This window comes from Pagrus pagrus, assembly GCF_965226575.1.
Source record: "Pagrus pagrus genome assembly, chromosome: 2".
In the NCBI taxonomy this organism is placed as follows: domain Eukaryota; kingdom Metazoa; phylum Chordata; class Actinopteri; order Spariformes; family Sparidae; genus Pagrus; species Pagrus pagrus.
The window spans coordinates 14,030,298-14,052,238 of NC_140186.1; the positions used below are offsets into that span (position 1 = coordinate 14,030,298).

At 40.8% G+C, this 21,941-nt stretch overlaps 3 protein-coding genes across 5 annotated transcripts; 2 read left to right on the plus strand and 1 right to left on the minus strand.

Moving 5' to 3' along the window:
- The first annotated feature begins 227 nt into the window (after window positions 1-227).
- rps6 (ribosomal protein S6) lies at window positions 228-4,844 on the plus strand. Its single transcript, XM_084364785.1, has 6 exons — window positions 228-359; window positions 1,018-1,149; window positions 1,710-1,920; window positions 2,590-2,736; window positions 3,859-4,016; window positions 4,709-4,844. The coding sequence occupies exons 1-6, from the start codon at window positions 354-356 to the stop codon at window positions 4,802-4,804; spliced, it is 750 nt and encodes a 249-aa protein (XP_084220911.1). The 5' UTR covers window positions 228-353; the 3' UTR covers window positions 4,805-4,844.
- A 528-nt stretch (window positions 4,845-5,372) lies between these two features.
- Window positions 5,373-8,201, minus strand: LOC311264143 (perilipin-2-like). Of its 3 annotated transcripts, none has more exons than XM_084364757.1 (7): window positions 8,183-8,201; window positions 8,007-8,037; window positions 7,514-7,697; window positions 6,758-6,840; window positions 6,441-6,678; window positions 6,207-6,343; window positions 5,373-5,797 (listed from the first exon to the last, which is right to left on the minus strand). In XM_084364757.1, the coding sequence occupies exons 2-7, from the start codon at window positions 8,025-8,027 to the stop codon at window positions 5,456-5,458; spliced, it is 1,005 nt and encodes a 334-aa protein (XP_084220883.1). In that variant the 5' UTR covers window positions 8,028-8,037; window positions 8,183-8,201; the 3' UTR covers window positions 5,373-5,455. The 3 variants fall into 3 exon arrangements, with proteins under 3 accessions (XP_084220883.1, XP_084220882.1, XP_084220884.1); XM_084364756.1 differs by having other exon boundaries at window positions 8,124-8,194; XM_084364758.1 differs by lacking the exon at window positions 8,183-8,201 and having other exon boundaries at window positions 5,567-5,797; window positions 6,200-6,343; window positions 8,007-8,176.
- A 1,738-nt stretch (window positions 8,202-9,939) lies between these two features.
- On the plus strand, window positions 9,940-21,532 carry LOC311269371 (WD40 repeat-containing protein SMU1-like). The gene is made up of 12 exons (XM_084373489.1): window positions 9,940-10,056; window positions 12,482-12,692; window positions 12,770-12,922; window positions 13,008-13,124; window positions 15,007-15,129; window positions 15,801-15,920; window positions 16,112-16,228; window positions 16,344-16,471; window positions 18,345-18,471; window positions 18,569-18,730; window positions 19,533-19,685; window positions 19,931-21,532. The coding sequence occupies exons 1-12, from the start codon at window positions 10,031-10,033 to the stop codon at window positions 20,027-20,029; spliced, it is 1,536 nt and encodes a 511-aa protein (XP_084229615.1). The 5' UTR covers window positions 9,940-10,030; the 3' UTR covers window positions 20,030-21,532.
- The last annotated feature ends 409 nt before the right edge of the window (window positions 21,533-21,941 follow it).

Consider the following 21,941-nt stretch of genomic DNA (forward strand, 5'->3'; position numbering starts at 1 on the left):
CAAGTAAATAAATAAATAAATAAATGAGATATATGCTTTTTTGAGAAGCAAGTTATTTGGACAACATTATTGGAATATGGCTCTTTTTACCTGAAACATTCCTTTTAATTGCCACAGATAATCAAATTAAAGATGAGAACATACATGTTTAATTTGATTAATCGTTAAATGCATGTTTTGTTTGCTCGCTTGAGCTTTTTGGTGTGAATTTGTTTAATAACCTTCAGCTGGAGTCTGATGAGAACGTTGCACTCAGCCAGTTATCGCGAGAACATTTCAGGCCTATGTGAGACCACGAAGCGGATATCCGTTCTCTTTTCCGTGGCGGACCGTCGTAGGGCCGGTTTGGCAAAATGAAGGTACAATGTTTCCCGAACTATAAATCTCTATTGAAGGCTATTTTCTTTAAAATACTCCCGTGTTGTGGATGCCATGGTTCTGAACTTTAAAGCGGAGTTGTTAAATGTTACGTTCGCGGGTCATACACGAAGGATGAGCTTTGATTATGATAGCATCCAGCGCTGAGGATTCTGTCGGCTAGTGGTTGTGGAAACATGGCCGCACACTGAGAGAAATGTGCACCGAGCTCAAGTGTCAGTTAACTGCAATAAAGAGCTTTCAAACTTTTTAGCCGACTTCAGTTAAACTTTCTGTGGTATCCGCGTTGTCAGTTTTAGCCGTTTCACTGTTTTTATTAACGCTAGCAGTGTACATAGGGCTAATGTTAGCGTGCTATCAGTTAGCCGGCAGAGAAGCTAACAGGCCTCCGAGCCATTGAATCTCTTAAGTCTAGCTTTAGCGCGAATATGCTAATCTATAATTGTTACGGTTAGAAGTTCGGGGTTGTGTCAGGTGCCACAAGCCCCCTGTAATGCCAAATGTGCTTTACAACTCTCTGATCTAACATTACCTGCTACACCTGCCCCCATGAGGACTTTTGGTAACCTGTCATGACCTGTGTGTACCCCAACATGATTAAATTCATGTAGTAACAATCACATTGCAACTCTTTTTCAGCTGAACATCTCATTCCCCGCTACTGGCTGCCAGAAGCTGATTGAAGTTGATGATGAGCGTAAGCTGCGTACTTTTTACGAGAAGCGTATGGCCACTGAGGTGTCCGCTGACCCTCTGGGAGATGAGTGGAAGGTAATGTGATGATATTTACTCTTTGTACCTGATGTGACTTGCTGTGAAAGTGTTGTATACTCATGATGCAGACTGTGGCAAACCAGTAGACCCTTTCTGACTGGTCTGTAGTCATTAAGGGGGGACAGCGTGTTGCCAAAGTAACTGTGGAGCTGCTTTACCAGATGCAACCAGGGCCTGAATCAGTGGATGGTTGAACTGCAATGCTCTCTCATTCAACTTGTGTACACTATCAGACACTTAAGCTGTTTTTCTCCGACGATGACTAAAATGCAGCAGGTTTTGTATCCTCGCATCCATAGTTTTCATCTTCCTCTTCCAAGCGAGGATGAGAGCGAGTTGCAAGGAGAGACATGATTAAGGGAAGTGATGGGGCATCAGTGTTTCCTTGCTGAAGCTCCTCTCTCCTCAGTGCATTTAATAGATTTGAAGGTCCTCAGTGATTGTAATTTCCAGGTCATGGGATGAGAGAAGATGCAAGGAAGCATAATGAGAAGCCCCCTCTCTGTACCAGGTATCTTAAGTGGAGAAGTAACGACTGGTTTTCTCTACTCCTGCAGGGTTATGTGGTGCGCATCAGCGGAGGCAACGACAAGCAGGGCTTCCCCATGAAGCAGGGTGTGCTGACCCACGGCCGTGTGCGCCTGCTGCTCAGCAAGGGACACTCCTGCTACCGTCCCCGCAGGACCGGCGAGCGCAAGCGCAAGTCTGTCCGTGGTTGCATCGTTGATGCCAATCTCAGCGTTCTCAACTTGGTCATCGTCAAGAAAGGTAACGTTCTCCGTCTGGCTTATAAGAACTCATTTATGGAAATGGTAAATTTGATTCAGAAACGGTTAACCTGCAGGTAATTCTTGGTGGCTACACAGTGCAGATTTATTTCCGATGACTAAAACTCTGTCAGTTGTAAATGTTTATGGCACACCAGTAGACCCTTTTTGACTGGTCTGTAGTCATTAAGGGGGGACAGCGTGTTGCCAAAGTAACTGTGGAGCTGCTTCACCAGATGCAACCAGATCCTGGATCAGTGGATGGTTGAACTGCATTGCTCTGTCATTGACTTGTCTACACCAGTATCATAATGACACTAGAGCTGTTGCTCTTTTATAATACGACCAAAATGAAGCAGAGTAAGTTTTTTTTTTTTAATGCTGGTTCAGTTTGTCGGAGAGTCTGGCACTCATGAGAAACCGTTTGAAGCGTGGCGAGATTTCCACAAAGTGTACAGTCTCTAGTCATTCTGCTGCTTGAGGCCGCAGGCAGCTGCATCTTTGTCTGTACCCTAGACCTTTTTATTGTGTGCTTTTGACTGAATTTATTTTTCAAGATTGTTGAAATTATGCAAGTACTTGAGATGTACGCAGTGCAATTTATAAAGTGAACTTGACTTAAATCATCTTGATTGTTTGACTCATCTTCTCCTGGTCTGGTTACCCTCAGGTGAGAAGGACATTCCCGGGCTGACCGACAGCACCGTCCCTCGCCGTCTTGGTCCCAAGAGGGCCAGCAAGATCCGCAAGCTCTTCAACCTGGCCAAGGAGGATGATGTTAGGCAGTATGTTGTGAGGAGACCCCTGACTAAAGAAGGTAAGAATAGAACTGTTTTCCCACTGACAGTTTTTATTTAAGCCTCCTAGTGATCCGAGTGTAGCTCTTTACTGGGTGTTGATTTATCCGTCGATAAAGCTTGAGAACAAGACTGTGTGCCAGTTAAACATGAGTTAATGGGGGAAGTGGGTCCCTTCAAGGTAAAAATGGGGACCAAGGATATAAGGCTTAGGCTAAAATATTGATTTACAATACCTGGGATGAGCTCAAAGCAGTGTGAATATAAATATTTTATAAATGGCTTGGCTCTTTGGGTAATATTGCAAGGCTTTGTGTCTAAGCTTTTTGGTTATGTGTAAAGATAACTGCGCCAATTTTCAGCTTAACTATTTATCAGTGTTATAAATGTACACACATGATGCAATCAGAGGCTGAATACTTCCTTTCCAGAAAAACTTTGGTCACCAAGAACATTAATCTTTCTTGCTGCCTCTCTGCGTGTCTGGATTTACTTTGAGTAAAAATTCATTATGCATACAAACATTAGTGACAATGCAGGTGTAATGATGGAGACAAACATGTTGGTCTATGGCATCCTTGGATCGTCTTTACTCTGAAGGTAGAGCAGTAGGTCAAATACACTGGGTGTTGGTGACGAGCTGATGCTATGCCAGAGTAAAAGCCCTTTTACTTTACTGCCTCATCAGCATTTGTTAAGTACATTGTGCCAGTAACCACAATACATGTTTGCAGTGTTAAAGTCAGCTGCTCTACTTACTATGCATTTTGTAGCAACAAAGCTTTCAGCACATGGGATGGTGACAAAGTTGTTGGCCTTTCTGTGGTCGTACAAAGTCTGCTGTACAAGCTGGGATCAGGAACAGAGGAGTACTGGATACTAAACTTGAGTCAGGAAAACAAAACACCAGATAAACTTCGATTTAGAGCCTTGTAGGCTCACAGTATAATTGGTTGGTGCTGATTATGATTGTAGGAATCGGATCACTGTTTGATGGGATTAAAAAAAGATAACGTGAATGCATCTGTAAAACAACTTGAGCTATTAGAGTGAATGGGAATATCATGCATCATCACCCAACTCTATCTACCACACTTGGCATTTATTCACATTATAATAACCGGATGTCCTCTGTCTGGTAGGCAAGAAGCCCAGAACTAAGGCTCCCAGGATCCAGAGACTGGTGACGCCCCGTGTGCTGCAGCACAAGCGCCGCCGCATTGCCCTGAAGAGACAGCGCACCCAGAAGAACAAGGAGGAGGCCTCCGAGTACGCCAAGCTGCTGGCCAAGAGGATGAAGGTAATTTTGTTTTTCCCCTCTCTTCCAAGTGTTTAGCCGCTATGAACTGAAGCAGCTCTTGTAATATTTGAATCATTCAGCTGACAAACATTTCTAGGTGGTTTAAGATCAATAAATGACTCGGATATACTTTTTTTTTAATTAACACAGTATAGTTTTTCCCTAAAGTATAAAGAGCTTGAGGCGACTGAACTTTAAGCAGCTCTAAATTGCATCATATATTGATGTGAACTTTTAGTCATGGTGAAAAGTCCTTCACACAGTGAAACTATTAAACTGAAGTTTAAGGTTCATTGCTGCACAGAAATGTTATTTTCAGAGGTCGTCTTTGCAACAGTTTCTGTACTGTTTTGTATGTTGAGTTACTAAAACTGTCGTTTTGTTTGGATTCCTCATTTTTAAAAGTTTCCAATACATTTTTGACTAATATGGTCGGATTATATTTTCACCAAAAAGTTAGTACAATTAATCTTAAAACATAAAATTAACAAAGTCAAATCCAAGTATAGGGCCATGTTTTTCATTTATTTGCTACCTTTTTGAAAGAATTGCCTTCAGCAGTAAACCAATATTGTGAAAAGGGTCCGGTTGAGGGGAATCCCTTGTGATGTTGCTCTGCAGTGGAGGACTTGAATAGCTGCTTGTTTGATGTGTTGAGCATTTTACTGACACACATTTTGTTCCTGCAACAGGAGGCCAAGGAGAAGCGCCAGGAACAGATCGCCAAGAGGCGCCGCCTTTCTTCTCTGAGAGCATCCACATCCAAGTCAGAGTCCAGCCAAAAGTGAAATCAAAAAGTCAAATAAACTCATGTTTTGCTGAAAAATGCCTTTGTATTGCAATTCATTCATTTCAATACATTGAGTCCCATAGACTAGATAATTGAAAGGTATAATAGTAGGTTTGCCAGTTGAGTTATAGTAGGCAATAAAGACTGAAATGAGAAATTAGTAAGGAGTGGCCAGGATAAAGTCAGTGGGATACTACTCAACAGAAACACTTTGCTGATCATACTGTAAGAATATGAAAATGTGAAATTAGTCTGTTTTTCTAGCTTAGATACAAGGAGACACTCCTGCTACACTGAGTTAAACATTTTACTTAAAACTCAGTATAGAAGTTGATGCAGTTTGAGCAGTTACTATTTAAGGAGCTCTTCAGTTCTCACATGGAAGAGAGACGTGTCAGTCTCTATACTCAACCACAGACAAATTTAGCATCGAAGGTCTTTGTTCTATAACTACATGATTAACAACGCTGCATTTCCTGCCCTGTTTGCACTACACAGTACACATTGTAATTGTAGTGGCTTGTCTGCTGTGACAGTTACCAGATTCAAAGCACAAAGAATCAAAGTTCATGAATCTTCAACTTTTATTTTAGGCCAATATTCAGCTGCACCTGAAAGCAGTGGGACGTAAATTCAGCACACTATTCTATCAGCGACTAATACACCCTTTAACATTACACCCGTTATCAAATGGAGATGTCTTGGTTGGCCGCCTCATTCGGACGGGTGGTGGTGTAGCTCGATGGTGAACCTGGACCACGTCCTTCTGAGTTGGGGTCTCGGCAGCATTGAGACAACGTCTCTCTTGGTTCACCTGGTGGCGTTGGGATGGTGGGCAGCTCAAGTCATACATCTGGCAGATAAAGAACAAGGTAGACACAAGCTGATGCTGCACATACTGAGGCAGCCCCTGGATACTGCAGGCCAAGGTCTGCCAGCTGGTCTGAAGGTCCTGGACCAGACCTGAAGAGATGGATAAGTTCTCCATGACCTGTTGAGTAGAGCACAACAAATACTTTTATTAAGAGCAGCTTGATTTGATTCATAAAAGCCATCTTCTTTTGAGCCAAGAAAAAAACAAGTTAAATGGATTTGTGGAATTACATTTTTTCCTAACATTCAAATGGATGTAAAACCACTTATTGTAATGGGCTTTCTCTACTTCTTTCAGTCATGATAAATATGTGAAATAAAAAAATAAAAAATTCCATGTGTAGCCACATGTCTTGACAGTTTCAATGGCAAAATGTGTGTTTCTACCTCTAACAGAGACAAAAGTGGGGCTTTTCAGTAACATACTAAATGTAGGTGTTGGTTATTAATGGATTAATGAACATAGGGAGGCGTTGGTGGTCTTGTGCGCTTTCCAACATGTTTCATAAACTGTACTCACAGCACACCTGAACAGATTGAATCCTGGACCCCACCATGCTGTAGGTCCTCCTGCACAGCTTGGCAGTGAGTGAAACCAGCCGCACAGGGTAACTTCTCCTGGGTGTCGCCACATCAAAACCCTCCAACAAGTGAGCTTCTACTTCTGTAAAGTCAGCAAGGAGATATTTTAAGTGACAAGAGAAGTTTAGGTTCTGAATGTGACTTCTTTTACATCAGTAACTCTTCATTAAGCTACGCACCTTTATCTTGTTCAGTGGGAGGAAGCATTCGGTCCACCAGAGCCTCTGACATGATCAGAGCAGAGTCCAGTCCCACACAGGCCACACTGATGGCTCTGTCCACAAGTGGCTGGTCGGCCCGGTCATCACCCTGCTGCATCATGTCCATCAGCCACGTGACACAGTCCACAGTCCCATTAGCTGCAATGCTCACCACATCCTGGATCTCATGCATCTTGGTCTTAGCAGTGGCAACAATCTGAATAAAACCAAGAAAGCCAGAGATGGTTGATGGAGAGATTTATGAGGCTCATATTGATTTGAAAAAGAAAACGTACCTGCTCTGTGGGTGTGTGCAGCACCGGGAACCTCATCTCCAGCCAGTCAAGACTTTTACATGCAACGTCATTTGCAATGGAAACTGTGGAAATAATCCAGGCAACGAAGCCATTACTGAAAAGTTGTCAAATTTCTACAATAAGTGACACCTGCAGTCTTCATTTAGCAGAGATGTTGACCCTATAAATACAACTTTATTTCCCGTCAGCACTTGATTTTGAGCCAATATAAAAAATTATTTATGCATGTACACATTTGCACATTCATGATTATGTATGAGTTTACGTATATTATTGATAGTTTTCAGTAAATAGTTATTTATTATGAATTATAAATCAAACCTTAATATACATTTGAGCTGAAAAAACAAATGAATTGACCTATTCACTATTGACTTGTGGATTTCATTTGATTTGGTGGTTATGCAACATTTTGCCTTCTTGGATTCATTACACTGTAAATGGATGTATTATATTTATTTAAAGAAAGCAAAAATATTAATAGTAGGCTACTCAGACAGACAGAAACTCAACCAAACACAGAATCTATGCACCATGGACTTTAAATAATAAAACAAAAAGTTCATTTTTTAAACAAACTCCTTTAAATGGATGAGAAAGAGTGAACACATTATTTTAGTCGCTGTGCGACTGTGTTGAAGTTTCTCTCAGCATCCTGGATGGATTATCAAAGGGCAGACTGCAGTGTCTGTATTTCACAGGTAGGCCTAACATGTGAGCCCTGACAGTACTTACTCTGTGGCTCCAGTTTAACAATGACAGGTGAGGCCAGAGCTGTCACCCTGCTCTCCAGACCCTCACACACAGACATCAGGCTGGGGTGGCTGCATTTAGTGTCCATGTACAAGACTGACAGCTTGGCACAGGCTGAGCGAACCACTGGCAGCTTGGCCAGTCTGGCAGCTACACTCTGTCCCTTCTGCGAGAAATCAGAAGACACAAGGAGTTACAGGTACAGTCCATGTTTATTAATTAACCGGTTTACTTGATATTATATGATTATGTGATTTTTTTTCATCAAATTAGTAATCTGAAGCCCAAAAATGGAAGCCCTCAGTCCCACATATATGATTTAGGGGACGTTTAATTGATAAGAACCTGCCATCCAGGCTGTTTACAACAGGAAACATCTCTAGAAACACACTTGGGAAAAAACAGGAGAAAGAGAAGTCGATGAGGAGGTGTTGATGTGTTGCATGTACAGGTAATCCAGCTGGATTGTTCTCACCTGGTTGTTGTTCATCGGCATGTTTCGTACACTGGAATAAAAAAACAACCCTTTATACGAGTAAACGTTTAAAATACAGCCTTCCTTTCAGACTGTATTTGAACTGACCACTCTCACCCTGCAGAGCGCTGCTTCAGAAGTTACATCGCGTGGTCGCGTCTTCAATTAGCGCTCACCTGTGCTGAACCGCTCAGAAGCTCTCGGGCTGTTCTCGCGATATCTCAACACGTACTGCGCATATATTCTGTAAGTTTCTGTTAACGAATTTCACATTAATTGCACGTTTATCTGACCTGTTATCAATGACTGAAATACTCTCTAGGTTATTTTTGCAATGAATGGGAATATAGTAATATTATATATTATATTAATTGTCATTAATTAAACACTATTTTCCCTATTATTAATAGGCAACCAAATTACTTTCCTAAACTACTAATCCCATTTGTAAATTATTGTGAAATTAAGGATTCGTTGATGGGTGTATTTAATAAATAGTAAATAAATAAAAAGTGTAATGAAAAAGATTTTATAGAGTCATTTCAGACAGTGTCATCTTTTTATCATAATAGGGATTTATTTTACATCATATTGATGGCACGGTGAATTTTTCAGGTTATATATGTATATATATTTCGACGGGAGCACCTTTACTGTATCGATTCACTTACTGATCACATTCATTGATTAAAGCTGACTCCATCGCTGTGAGCAGGATTTGAACCTGCGCGGGGAAACCCCATTGGATTTCGAATCCAACGCCTTAACCACTCGGCCATCACAGCTGTGAAAGATCTTATAAATATTACGAGGACTCATCGCCAAATGTATCTGAGTCCTAATGTTGTTTATTTAGATTTTGCAACTGAGAAATGTGACATGATCATGAGGATGTTGCTTCAGACAGTGAAACAAAGGTCATCTTGTTGCATTGTCATACATTTCAGGAACACAAAACACAACCTTCCTTACGTCAGACAACACTGGCCGCCAAATTGCGTCTGATTTCTGCAGCACCTTTGTGATCCACGTTGATTTCTGATCCTGATGTTGGAGTCCTCAATGAAACACGGGTCACATAAATCTTCCATAGGTGCATTGCTGCTGCTGCTGGTCTGCAGAGTATTTAAACCAACCTATCGTCACACGAATAGCTGCAAAATAGCTATGGTCAGATTTTGTTATTTATTAAAAACGATTAATGACTATTTTTAAATCTTGTATGTGTTATTAGTCTTTACAAGTATTCATCCTGCAGCTACGCCTAAATATAGATAATGCAGCACAGTGGAGGATAGTCTTTTTCTTTGCATCCAGACAATAAAGCCTTTACAAGGTCGTTTCATAGTGATGAAACCTCTGTTCTGGATTAACGACTTTACCAACAGGTTTATTTGCTCGTGTGGGCCTCAGATTAAACACACACTCTCACTGAAGGGTCAAACATCCCAGCTGACTAACACTCCCAGCCCGCTGAGTGCAGCTCCAGCATCATACCCGCAGTGTGTGATTACAGGAGGACATTAATGGGTGGTAATCACAGGGATGAATACGCAGACGCACCCAGCTCTGGGTGTGCATATTGATGAGCACTGAGGACGTTTACAGCGATGTTATGGCTCGTGCACAACGGTTCCTACAGGCGAGCACGCTCTGAGCCACGAGCTCCTGTCCGCGGTGCTGATGCTGCTGATGCTGATGTCGTGGCTGACTGCCGCCGCAGCATCTCGTCTCCTGCACGCAACGTGCCCACAAATGCTCCTTCTATATATCGGCGTGCGTCAGGAGAGGGGAAGGGGAAAGTGGGTGTGTGTAGCGCCAAGACGTTTGTGTGGCGGCGGCAGTCACAAGTTTGGGTTTGCTGCCCGCCGCAAAAAAAAAAAAAAACGAGAGACACAGGAGAGAGCACGTGTAGTGGGTGGTCCTCAGCAGACGACTTTCACGTGGCTCTAGCGAGCGCAGAGCCCGAGCCCGAGCCGCCGAGCCGTCAGTCCGGTGCTGCAACAGCAGGAGACAACATCAGCATGGCCGCGGAGATGGAGCCCTCAGAGTAAGTGCGCTTCTCCTTGTTGTGTTTTTAATTTCTAATTGTGATTAACAAGTGTGGTGATAGATGTGGAACATACAAGCATTAATAATGATATGACCACCTGTGTGATTAAAAGAAAACATCAGTTCTGCTGAATGAGAGGTGTCTGGCTCTGTTATGATGACTGAGTTGTAAATTACGCATTCATCTGGGAGACTGCATGATGTTCATTTTGGGGGATTTTGCTGCGTTTTTTGCATCTTTCTTAAAGTTCCTTCTTATAATAAAATTATATCATTTCTTAGACTATTACATGCGTGCCTGGATGTGTCATTTAAAGAAATAAACAACACAAACACGCACCAATGCAGCCTGTAAATCTGTCTTCTTCTTCCACTACTACTGCTGTTATTTATGTTCTGCGCACGCTTTTTCTGCACCCATGTGGCGTTTGTTTAATCGCCCGTGTAGCCTCTTTAATTTTTAATATACTGTGGCACATATGGCCAGTGTCCCCTGTGAGGCTGCTCAAACGCCCGCTTTGAGCCATTTAGCCCGCTGTTCTCGCTGATTAAGCTGAGAAAGAGGCGGGTCCGGGCTGTTTTGCATGCCACTATACACACACGGTGTCTGTCTGTTTCATCCACATGTGCCTGTTGATTTAATAGGCTCTCCTCCCCTCGCTCAGATGCGACTGTGCCCCTTTTTCATTGGTTGGATATTCAGGCATCCTGTGGGGAAACGTGGGGATGGAGAAGCCTACACATTTGTTGTCAAACTCACCGTCTTATGGTGGGAGGTGAAATTGTAGCATAAATGGAGAATCAGCGGGTGATGTTTATCCAGTCTCCATGTCTGTGGACAAAAGCGCACGTGAAAAGACCACAAAACTTTCCTGCAGGGTGATTGCTGATGGAGTGACAACAGATGGGAAGGTGGGATGCAACTGAGAGTTGTGAAAATGACCTGCACATGGCACAGCTTTGGGACAAAACCTCCACGTGAAGCACGATTCCTGCTCTTGTCTTGTTTTGATGGGAACAGCAGTCAATCTGTGGCAGCATTTTGAAAATAAAACAGTGTTTCAGTGTCCAGTTGATCACTCAGAATCAGAAGAGTGTGGCAGAAGTGATAAACGCTGGCATTTATACGCCAGAGGAGATGTGCTGATACTGAATCACTTCCACAGAGAAATGTTATCGCTCCCGGTAATTTAACTGTCACAGAAACAATGGCAAGGCGAGTTTATTTATATAGCACCATTCAGACACGAGGCAATTCAAAGTGCTCTACAAGAGACATAGAAATACGTTAAACGTAAGACATCAAGGACATTTTTCAATTGCATTTAAAAGCAGTGCTGTATAACAAAAAGTCATACTTCAGTCAAAGTAAAGAGATAATGTTATAACATTACTGCAGTAAAACAGCACTTGAGTAAATGGTCTGAAATTGTCTCGTGTACTGTAAGGGTAAACATACTTAAAGGAGCACTATGTAGTTTTGGAGAAGAAATTCAAACTCAGAATTTTAATATTTACATGAGGTAATAAAACAAACTCAGAAATATCTATTTTTTCCACAAATTAATAAACAAGCTGTTCTCAGAGGAAAGATAAGGTCCCCAGAACACTGTTTGAAGCTAGAATGGTGGCAGGGTCCGCCACATATAAACAAAGTAAACCCGTATGAAACTGTGTTGTCCTTTAAGGTCAGTTTGTTTATTCAGTCATGAAAACAAAGAGCTTGTTTATTGAGTTTGTTTAGGTATAAAAATGATGTATCCTTCTTGTTAAAATGTCTTTCCTAAAAACTACATTGTGCATCTTTAAGTATGAAAAGTATTTTTTAATCTTAAAAGTAAATATATTTACATGTATATATATATACTGTATACTATGAGTTGACCAACTACCGGCCTGGCTGATTATCAGATATGATAGTCAGCATTTATCTGATGATCAGAGTCAGGGTTTTTTTATCTGATTGCTGATAAAAATAAATTAATTTAAAAAATGTGCTCTGGTGCAGTCTGCAAAGTAACAAGTAACTAAAGGTATCTGATAAATGAAATCGAGTGAAGTGAAGGTATAAAGTAGCAGAAAGTGGAAATACTCAAGTACCTCAAAATGGTACTTGAGTAAATGCACTTAGTTACATTTCATCACTGTTTCAAAGCCTCATTATGTAGGAATTAGCATTTTGTGTGATCTGGCGCCCCCCACAGTGTCTGAGTGCAACACCACTGTCGTAAATACAAATCATCCCGCTGTGATCCTGCCCTCTCACTAAAGTTACATAGTGCAGAAACATGTGATGGGGGCAGGGTGGCTGAGATGGAGACACCCCTCACCCTGCTACAAGACACTGTACCATCAACATGATTTTGAACCTGTTAATCTAAAGGAAAACATTTACATAATTTTGCTCTAACCTTATTCTCTAGTGTGATCCGCCTGATCATGCAGTACCTGAAGGAGAACAATCTCTACCGAACGCTGACCACCCTACAGGAGGAAACCACTGTGTCACTCAACACGGTGGAAAGCATCGACAGTTTCATTGCAGACATAAAGAACGGCCACTGGGACTCCGTCCTGCTGGCCATCGAGTCCCTCAGGTTGCCCGACAACACACTTATTGATCTTTATGAGCAGGTGAGCCTTGCCTCAGTGCTGTTCTTGGCTTGAGTTTTTAATTAGCAGCATCTCATGAGCACTTATCTCTTTAACAGGTCGTAATGGAGCTCATTGAAATGAGGGAGGTGGGAGCGGCTCGCTCACTCCTCAGACAAACTGACCCCATGATCATGTTGAAGCAGACGCAGCCGGAGAGGTACATCCATTTGGAGAACCTGCTAACATGCTCCTACTTTGACCCTCGTGAGGTGAGAAGATTAAGTTTTTTAGTTTTAAAACAACTGCACCAGTAAGCACTTTATAAATTATAACCTCCTCTGCTTCTCGTCGCAGGCGTACCCAAAAGGCAGCAGCAAGGAGAAGCGGCGCAGAGCGATAGCCGAGGCGCTGGTGAGGGAGGTCAGCGTGGTGCCTCCTTCTCGCCTCATGGGACTCCTGGAACAAGTTGGCGTAAGTATACCGATCAATATCCCTCTCAAAACTCGCTCTAATTATGTGACAAGGGAAGCCAACTAATCAATAAAGCACTCTGTCATTATGAATGAAAGATACAATAATGATCTCCCTCAATTCTCACCTGAAAACATATTATTTCTAAATCACCTTCCTAGTGATGATGTTATACATGAACACATGTTTCTGCCAAAGACAGAGAAGTTTTGGTGAAATCACAGGAGAGATTTTCTGTATTTTTTATTTTATTTGAGCTCTTCTCAGTGGTTTGAAGTGGGCGGGGCTCAGTTAGGAAAAGGTCATGTCCATTGTCTGTATAAAATGTCCCTTAAACCTGCGTTATTTCTAATGGCCAGCACGGGGCAACTCCACTGGTTTCAAAGAGAACTGTATGTAAGCTTATGAGAAAAAGACCCTACTTCTCACTTGATTTATTACCTCAGTGAACAGTTTTCTATTGAGTTTTTTGAGTCTCAATCTGTAGTTTCAAGTCTTCTTCAACACAGCATGAGAGTAAAATAGATGATAAAGCAGGGTATGATTGAGGGTGCGGCTACCTTGAGACTGAGAAGTCGCTACCACAGCGTATCCAATCCAGATATCTTCCCCAGCTTCACCCTCTCGTCCAAATGTGCTCACTTCTGACTCATAAAAACAGCCCTCTTGTGTTTTTTTTCTTCAATTAATAAAAAAACATCAAACAACAAAACATAAATGTCATATTTTCATCAAAGTTTTCACAGTTTTGTTTCATCAGAGGTTTGACTGGCACTGTTTTAATCACATCTTCCTCTGTAGTGATTTAATGCACCTGACTGGAGAATTAGCGCCACCTTCTGTTCGTCTCAATACACCAAACTCCTTATTTTTGCATTGTGGTAGTGGATGGAAACACACTTTAATATACGCTTTCTTTCGCTGATAATTCTCGAGTCTGCACTAAATTTGCATAGAAACTCCAAGATGAAACCACACCCACACAAACTGACGAAGCTGACTAGCAGAGTTTAAGCTGAGTTAAACTCTTGCATAAGAACTGAGGATATTTTTTTCATTTAGTATGAATATTTAATCATAAAGAGAAATTCTTAGGATCTGAAAGTACTTTTTCAGGAGCTTTAAAGTTTTATTGCTGTCCTTAATTCTTAAATAGATGGAGCAGCACATCAGAAGAAAATTCAGCCATGAAATGAGTCCTAAACCATCAATTTTATTTGTTTTTAATATTTTATTATTAGCTATTTCGTCGGCTCTTTGGGTTTGAAAAAGTAAGCAATGTTCGGTTTCTTGTGTGGCTGTGTATTTAACACTAAACATGCGACTGTCAAACCTTGTAGTGATTCCAAAAACGTCTTAAAGAAATACATCCTACTGTTTTTCTGTGGTTTTTTTTTTTCTGCTATTATGGTATTAAGAGAGGTACATTTTCCCTATGGGAAGGTTCTTGGTGATGCCCATGTTGCTTATGCAGCCAGTAAAATGTATCAAGCGGCAGAATTGGCTTGTTTAATGCAATACTAAAATGTTGATAGTGTTTTGGCTGCAGTATATCAGATATTATTGTACTCATTTATAAAGCTGCTGAGTCAAACTGCAACAGGACATCTCCTGCCAATTTGAAATGTGAAAATGTGTCAATAAGCGACTAAAAGTATATTTCCAGTTTCCATTCGCAGTGTGTTTTCACACTCTCAAGCTGCAAGTAGTTGCTTGATTTCCATCACGTGTTACATTGAGGGATAACAGCTCAACAATTTGAATATTCAAGTTGACACTTCTTAGCATTCTTGATCTTTATTGAGCCCCTGACATTGATGGAGTGAAATAGCCACAACTTCATGATGTTTTCTGCTGACTGTTCATCATGTCTGATCCACAGTCTATGAGAATACAGCAGTTTCCGGATCATCTCTCCCCCGACATGACCATTGAGACTTCTGGCAACAGGGAGAGACTTACGGAGAAAGAAAGCTTTCCAACTCAGCTGTACCGCCACATCAAGGTACTGAAGACCACCACAGGTTCTGATAAACTCAGTCCACCAATTTACTACATACACTCAATGTTAAGGACGTAGGTGTTTTGCACATTCAGAGTTTGGTTTGGTAATTATGAGTCGAGGCAATATTGGCAGCACATTACAGTTTATTTACAGTAATAAAATACTCTTCTCTTTTTATTAATGAATCCAAATTTAGAGTGCATCCCCTTCTTCATGAACCCCACAATATATCTGGAAAGCACGTACCGCTCATAAGTAATCTGATAGATATTTTTATACTGTCGACACGCCAAGGTGTCTTTTTTTCCTGTGATAAAGCTCAAAACAGATGCACGCTGGCAAGATAATGCTTGCACACACACACACACACACACACACACACACACACACACACACAAAACTAATTACTTTACTCACCTGAAGGCACTCGCGTTAGTCTCTGGCTGTGCTTTCATCACTTGTATCCAGATGGAGCTGCCAGAGATGCTCATCCTTGCTTTTTTCTGCCCAAGGTTAAAATGGTCAGCCTACTCAACTTCAGACTGCAGCACGGTGGAAATCTTAATGCCTCCCTGAGGTCGCCTGATGTTACTTTGTGCTTTATTTCTCTGTGCATCTGGATAAAACGCAGTAAACCAAATAGGTTACTGTGTTACTGTGTGTCTCTGCAGTTTGGACGGCGGTCACATGTGGAGTGCGCCCGTTTCTCTCCTGATGGCAAGTACTTAATCAGTGGGTCGGTGGACGGGTTCATTGAGGTGTGGAACTTTAACACTGGAAAAATCAGTAAGGTGAGCTTATTTTATATCATGACACTTAAATATACAGAGACTTCTTATATTCTTAGAGAGTTTTAATTGTATACATTATGTACTAGTTTGGAGCATGTAGTGTTAGTCTGTTTGTATTTATTGTTATAACAATGTTTTAATGCTGCCGTCTTGGCCTTTCTTATCTGTGTGTGTCTGCATGGATGAATTAGGAGCTAAAGTACCAGGCCCAGGACAGCTTCATGATGATGGATGAAGCTGTGCTGTGCATGTGCTTCAGCCAGGACACAGATCTGCTGGCAACTGGAGCTCAGAACGGCAAAATAAAGGTTGGCTCTTAAAATGCTGTCTTACAATAATGCGTGTTGACGTCTGAGTCAATGATGTTATTCAAGTCGAAGTCTCATCATCTTATCTCCTGAAATTTGTGTGCTGTTGCGGAAGGTGTGGAAGATCCAGAGCGGCTTGTGCCTGCGCAGGTTTGAGCACGCCCACAGCAAAGGTGTGACCTGTCTGAGCTTCTCCAAGGACAACAACCAGGTCCTCAGTGCCTCCTTCAACCAAACCATCAGGTGGGATGTAACGCTCTCTTGCACACACTGAACACACCGCAGGCCGCCGCAGCTGTTGAGGAAAGAAATTCATATTTGGTTGGCTGACACACAGACACTGACTGATATCATTACTAGTAAGATTATTCATATAATATAACTCAGAATGCTTTGCAAATAGCAAAAATGACTGGAAATTGAAATGGATTAAACTGTAAGATCAATGGAAGTCTAACAATAAATCAGTCAATATATAGATAAATGCTTCATTATAAATAGATCTATACATGGTAGATTAATACCTAATACAGTAAATTCATTTTAAGTCTTTAAAAGGGATTTAAGTATGTGAAGTCAAGGCTGTACCAGTCATTTTACAAGGGAAACAACATGGTGGGAGCCTTGTTGTGGCAAAACTTTGCTTGTCTACTGTGGGAGGTGGAAGTGAGAGCGTCCACTGACCTCAGACATGATTCATAAAAGTTTCAAATGCGCACACATGAATGTGAGTTCAGCTGGGAGGCGGCGAAGGCTTTTTACAGCCCACGTTGAATTAGCTAAATGTTGCCACAACAAGCCGCATAAATCATAACAGAACTGTCTTATAGCAAAGTAGATGGGAGAAGGGAATTGGCAACAAAACCAAACAAAAAGATTAATGTTTTAATGCAGCTTTCAATTCTTTTAATTGTTTTTCTGTTTTATTTGGCAGTTTATTTCTCTTTTTAATCGTTTAATAGTTCTCTCAGCATACAGAGCACATTAGAGTTGTGATATTCTGCTGCAAAATTAGTTGCACTTAAACCGAAAAATCCCCAGGATGCACTTAGGTGTCCACAATGAAAAATAGTACAAGTCTTGAGAAACTCGTAGGAGATTTGAAATGAAAATCCAGTGATTCTTTGGGTAAATCTAGAGAGATATTTTTGCTGTAAATCGAAATAACGAACATTAGAGGCTCGTGATCATAAAACGTGGGTCCATTATAAAGAAAATAGGCATTTTGTTAGAAGAAAAGAGACTATCATGAGCTGTATTATCAAATTCTGCTGTTTATTTTGTTTCTTGTTTGCTTTATAACCTTTGAAAAGCTCCATAGTTCAACTCAGATATTAGTCATCAACAGTTGGTGCAAGTGGTGCACCTGAATGTAAATATGTTGAAACAAGGATGTCTCTCTCTCTCTCTCTCTCTCTCTCTCTCACACACACACACACACACACACACACACACACACACAGATTCCCCGTCATAGCTGAGGAGTTGAATATCTATTTCTGACTCCTGGGGGGTGTGGGCTGAGCCTCTCCGCTGTGTTGGAAGCACATGTGCTGCGTGGGTGTAACTGAGGGAGACCATGTGCTCGGGCACAAAGCTGCAACGTGTTTCTTCACTTGCGATTCCACGAGCTGGGAGTCTAACTTGTTTACATACGCAATATTATCCTCCCAGAGACAGAGTGAATCAGCAAGCAATAGGCATTTTGTCATGCTTTAGCTAATCTGCACCCAGTCTCTTCAAGTGAGCTATAAATAACACGTCGGCTGTGTCGTAATCTGCTCCTCGGTTTCCCTTTTCAACCACTTTCTCACAGGCCATGTGCTTTCCTTCAACTCCTCAGACCTGCCGTCCTCTAGCTGTCCAGCAGATGTCCACGGACTTTCCCTCCACTTGTCATCACCTCACTGCCCCACCCATCCACACACCTGTGCATTAAATCACTGAACTGCACCACATCCACCTCAGTCATCTGCATCTGGGTCCTTCCTCAGTATTATCCTGCCAGCAAAAAAAAATCTCCTCTTTAGCTGAATAGACGTAGACTTGTTAATAAGTCATGGCTGCTCTTTTATTTTTTTACAACTTTTCAAATTTTCCACAATTTCATTTTCAGAATCCATGAACTGAGGTCAGGCAAGACACTAAAGGAGTTAAATGGCCATTCGTCATTTGTAAATGATGCATCTTTCACGCAAGATGGACTTCACATCATCAGTGCTTCATCCGATGGCACAGTCAAGGTACAATGAGCAAATTATATGGATATAATTCATGTCTGTGCTGCAAGTTCAGTAATATTTATATATTTTATAATATTCATTTTATGTCATGTTTCAGATTTGGAACACAAAATCCGGCGACTGCATCAACACTTTCAAATCTCTGTCCAGGACATCAGAAGTCCCCGTCAACAATGTGATTCCCCTGCCCCAAAATCCAGAGCACTTTGTGGTTTGTAACCACTCCAACACGGTGGTCGTCATGAACATGCACGGTCAGGTGAGAGCTCTCTGGCGTATCATCTGATCTAATGAACATCAGGTACTTTCATATCAGGATTGTTTGCAATAGGCTAGAATCTGCCTATGTGTTAAATTTATATTACTAATAACAAAACAAAATTCCACATCATGCTAACAGCTCTGTGATGCTGGACTTTGGCAAAGCGATGATCTTTAGCTTACTGCTAACATCAGCATGCTAACATGCTCAAAATGACAATGCTAACCTGCCTATGTTTAGCAGGTATAATGTTTACCATGTTCACAATCTTAATTTAGGGTGTTAGCATGCTAACATTTACTAATTAGCTCATTAGGGAATTTCATTAGTTTCCATGGTATTTGACAAATTAAAGTTTTGACCTCAAGATACAGCCAGATGAAAAGATAAGTGATCACCACAGTTATTACAACTTATCCTGTGAGGAACATGAATACCTGTGCCAAATTTTAATGCAATACATCCAATCACTGTCGAATCGCTCACACAAAACTTATCAACCCAGAAAATGTCAGCCAATATGGTGTCGCTAGAGAAAATGTCACCAAAGTCCAAGGAGATTCATCCTCTGGAGACCATGAATGTCTGTACAGAATGTACAAAAGCTGCTGAGATAATTCAGTCTGGAGCAAAGTGGTCGACCAAATGACTGATCAACCAATAGCTGCCATCCCTAGCGCCAACTTTCATTGTTCTTTCCACCATTTTTTCCTTCATTTTGTAGTATTTTAGTGATAACACCAACACAATGCCTGAACGTCTGCGTATCGGCTAAATGTCTTCTCCTCTTCCGCCTCAGACTGTGAAGACATTCAGCTCAGACAGAAAGGAGGGAGCCGACTTTGTGTGTTGCACCCTGTCACCCCGCGGGGAGTGGATTTACTGTGTGGGAGAGGACTTAGTGCTGTACTGCTTCAACTACACGACGGGAAGGCTGCAGAAAACGCTGACCGTAAGCTCTGCTGCTAATATTCACTCATTATCAAGTTTGTGAGAGGCGGCAGCTCATCCACACCCATGTGAAATGCGATTTATTAAAAAAAACACTGAGTATTTATCCAGTTATTTTTGCCTCACTTGACACTCTGACTATGTCACTGCTGCTGTGTAGCAATCTTAGCGGGGGCTAACAAGGTAACAGTATGGCTGATGGGAAACTGAGAATGTGTGGTGATCTGTGTTATTCTGCACCCACAGGTTCACGAGAAAGATGTAATTGGCATCGCTCACCACCCACATGAGAATCTGATTGCCACATACAGCGAGGATGGCCTCCTAAGGCTATGGAAACCGTAAACTGTCGCCTGCATTGCAATATGGAGGACCCAGAGAGCCCTACGCATGGTTACGAAGCAATTCATTTATTTTTATGTAGTAAAAAAACATGGATCAATGAAACATTTTTTCAAGTGGATACAGTAATCCGTCAGTAAATTCTGAAACAGTTCATTGATTGAGAGCTGGATCAGAGCTCTTTAAGGACTTCTTGTCAATGTTGGCAAGAAAAACTGAGGTTTGAACTCAGAACCAGCAGGTTAGAAAACAATCAATTACAATACATAACAGAACGCACCATAACAACTGCTAAATGGAGCCTGGGGTGATTTTTTTTTACTTAACTGTAGCTTTTAAAGGTCAAGTGTACACTCGGAAACTCTGCAACTAATTGGTCTTTTTCAATGAATTATTATTTAATTTTTGCGGATCATTTGAACATTTCAACAAGTTCAGGTGGGTGTTTGTGATGAGGAGGAATTAGATAGATTTTGCTACATTGTGGGAAAGTAGAAAAATAATACAGTTGGCAAATGTAAAAGTGAACCAGAGGCAAGTTGGTAAATCAAAAAGAAAAATAAGAAAAAAAAAAAGGTAACAAAAAGGCTATCGATATTTTTTGTTTTAATTTTGTATATCCATTAAATCCCATTAAAGGAAAACAACCAACTATACTTCCCAAGTTCCAGATCTTGTTAGCGGCATCAATTCAGTGTTGTGTCCCTGAATTTCTTGATTTTAATCAGGCTAATATATTTTTAATAGAAATCATTTATAAATTATATTTTTTTAAATAATTAATGTGTAATGTCTTTGCTTTATAAACTTTTGCAGGGCTGTCTTGGTCCTCCATACAATAAACACACACTTCCTCATGGATCCAGCTTCACCAGTGCAGTTTGAATCCCCATTTTCATCTCTTCTGTCTTTATTAGACATGAAAATGCATGATGGTGAACTGTCGTGAAAATATTTATAATTAACACCGCCTCTTGTTTGGGCATAAACAAACAATATCAGGTATATGATTGTTCAGCTTTGGTTTATAATAATACTTTTGTAACTTTGATTCAATGATTATGATTCAGATGTAATGATTCTGTTGTGTCCTCTTCGTCCCCTGCATGCTACCTCAGTGCACTGTCTAAATGTGGCTCTATGATAATTTTAGTACTCCCTAAAAATATGCATGATGACTAAAGTTAAACCTCAGTGGAGCTCCAGTGACACATTCTGTATCCTGTGTGTATATAGTAAGTGTATTTTAACGTGGTCACATTATTGTTAGTTTGTTGCACTGACTGTAATAAATGTTCTTGTGCATCAATATGCCTGCAAGAAAGAGAACTATTTATTATTTGTACTGCAGTATCTGGTTCTACCTATCACCTGTCTCTGAACTATCATCCATATATCACTGTTGCAAAATGATGTTAAGACATTACACTCTATTTTCTATATTCATTATGTTGTATATATTGCCAGTCATGTCATACATGATTATCAATAAAATTCAAAAACCTTTACAGTTGCCGGTGTTTGTGTGCTATTATACAGTAAGTAACAGCAGAAAAACAAAAATGGCTCACCATCACGTTATAACATGAAAATGTTATTGTTGTAAGAGGATAATTTTCACCTTATATCAAGGAAGTTTGAATGTAAAACTTTATAACAATGCTGTTATCGCAAGAGAAGTTTTGTGATAAGTTTGTATGTCGTAAAAACTTGAAAATATCTTGATATAATGTGAACATTTCTTGATAGAAACTGAAAGTGATCTGTTATAATTATAAAAAATGTCATGTTATAACATGATAGTGATCCGTTTCTCTCTTTCTGGTGTGGCAGCAGTACGCTTCCATAGTTCCCGACTAAAAACAAATACATATTTCACTTGAGGTTCCAAAAAGTGAGTGATTGAAAAAGTATG

Coding starts and splice junctions, on each gene's coding strand:
- LOC311264143 (XM_084364757.1), bottom strand. CDS start 8,027: ATGCCGATGAACAACAACCAG. Junction 7,698..8,006: donor TGCCGATGAACAACAACCAG/GTGAGAACAATC, acceptor GATTTCTCGCAG/AAGGGACAGAGTGTAGCTGC. Junction 5,798..6,206: donor CCAGGATTCAATCTGTTCAG/GTGTGCTGTGAG, acceptor TCTACTCAACAG/GTCATGGAGAACTTATCCAT.
- rps6 (XM_084364785.1), top strand. Junction 1,150..1,709: donor CTCTGGGAGATGAGTGGAAG/GTAATGTGATGA, acceptor CTACTCCTGCAG/GGTTATGTGGTGCGCATCAG. Junction 4,017..4,708: donor TGCTGGCCAAGAGGATGAAG/GTAATTTTGTTT, acceptor TTCCTGCAACAG/GAGGCCAAGGAGAAGCGCCA.
- LOC311269371 (XM_084373489.1), top strand. CDS start 10,031: ATGGCCGCGGAGATGGAGCCCTCAGA. Junction 16,229..16,343: donor CTCAGAACGGCAAAATAAAG/GTTGGCTCTTAA, acceptor CTGTTGCGGAAG/GTGTGGAAGATCCAGAGCGG. Junction 19,686..19,930: donor GGCTGCAGAAAACGCTGACC/GTAAGCTCTGCT, acceptor CTGCACCCACAG/GTTCACGAGAAAGATGTAAT.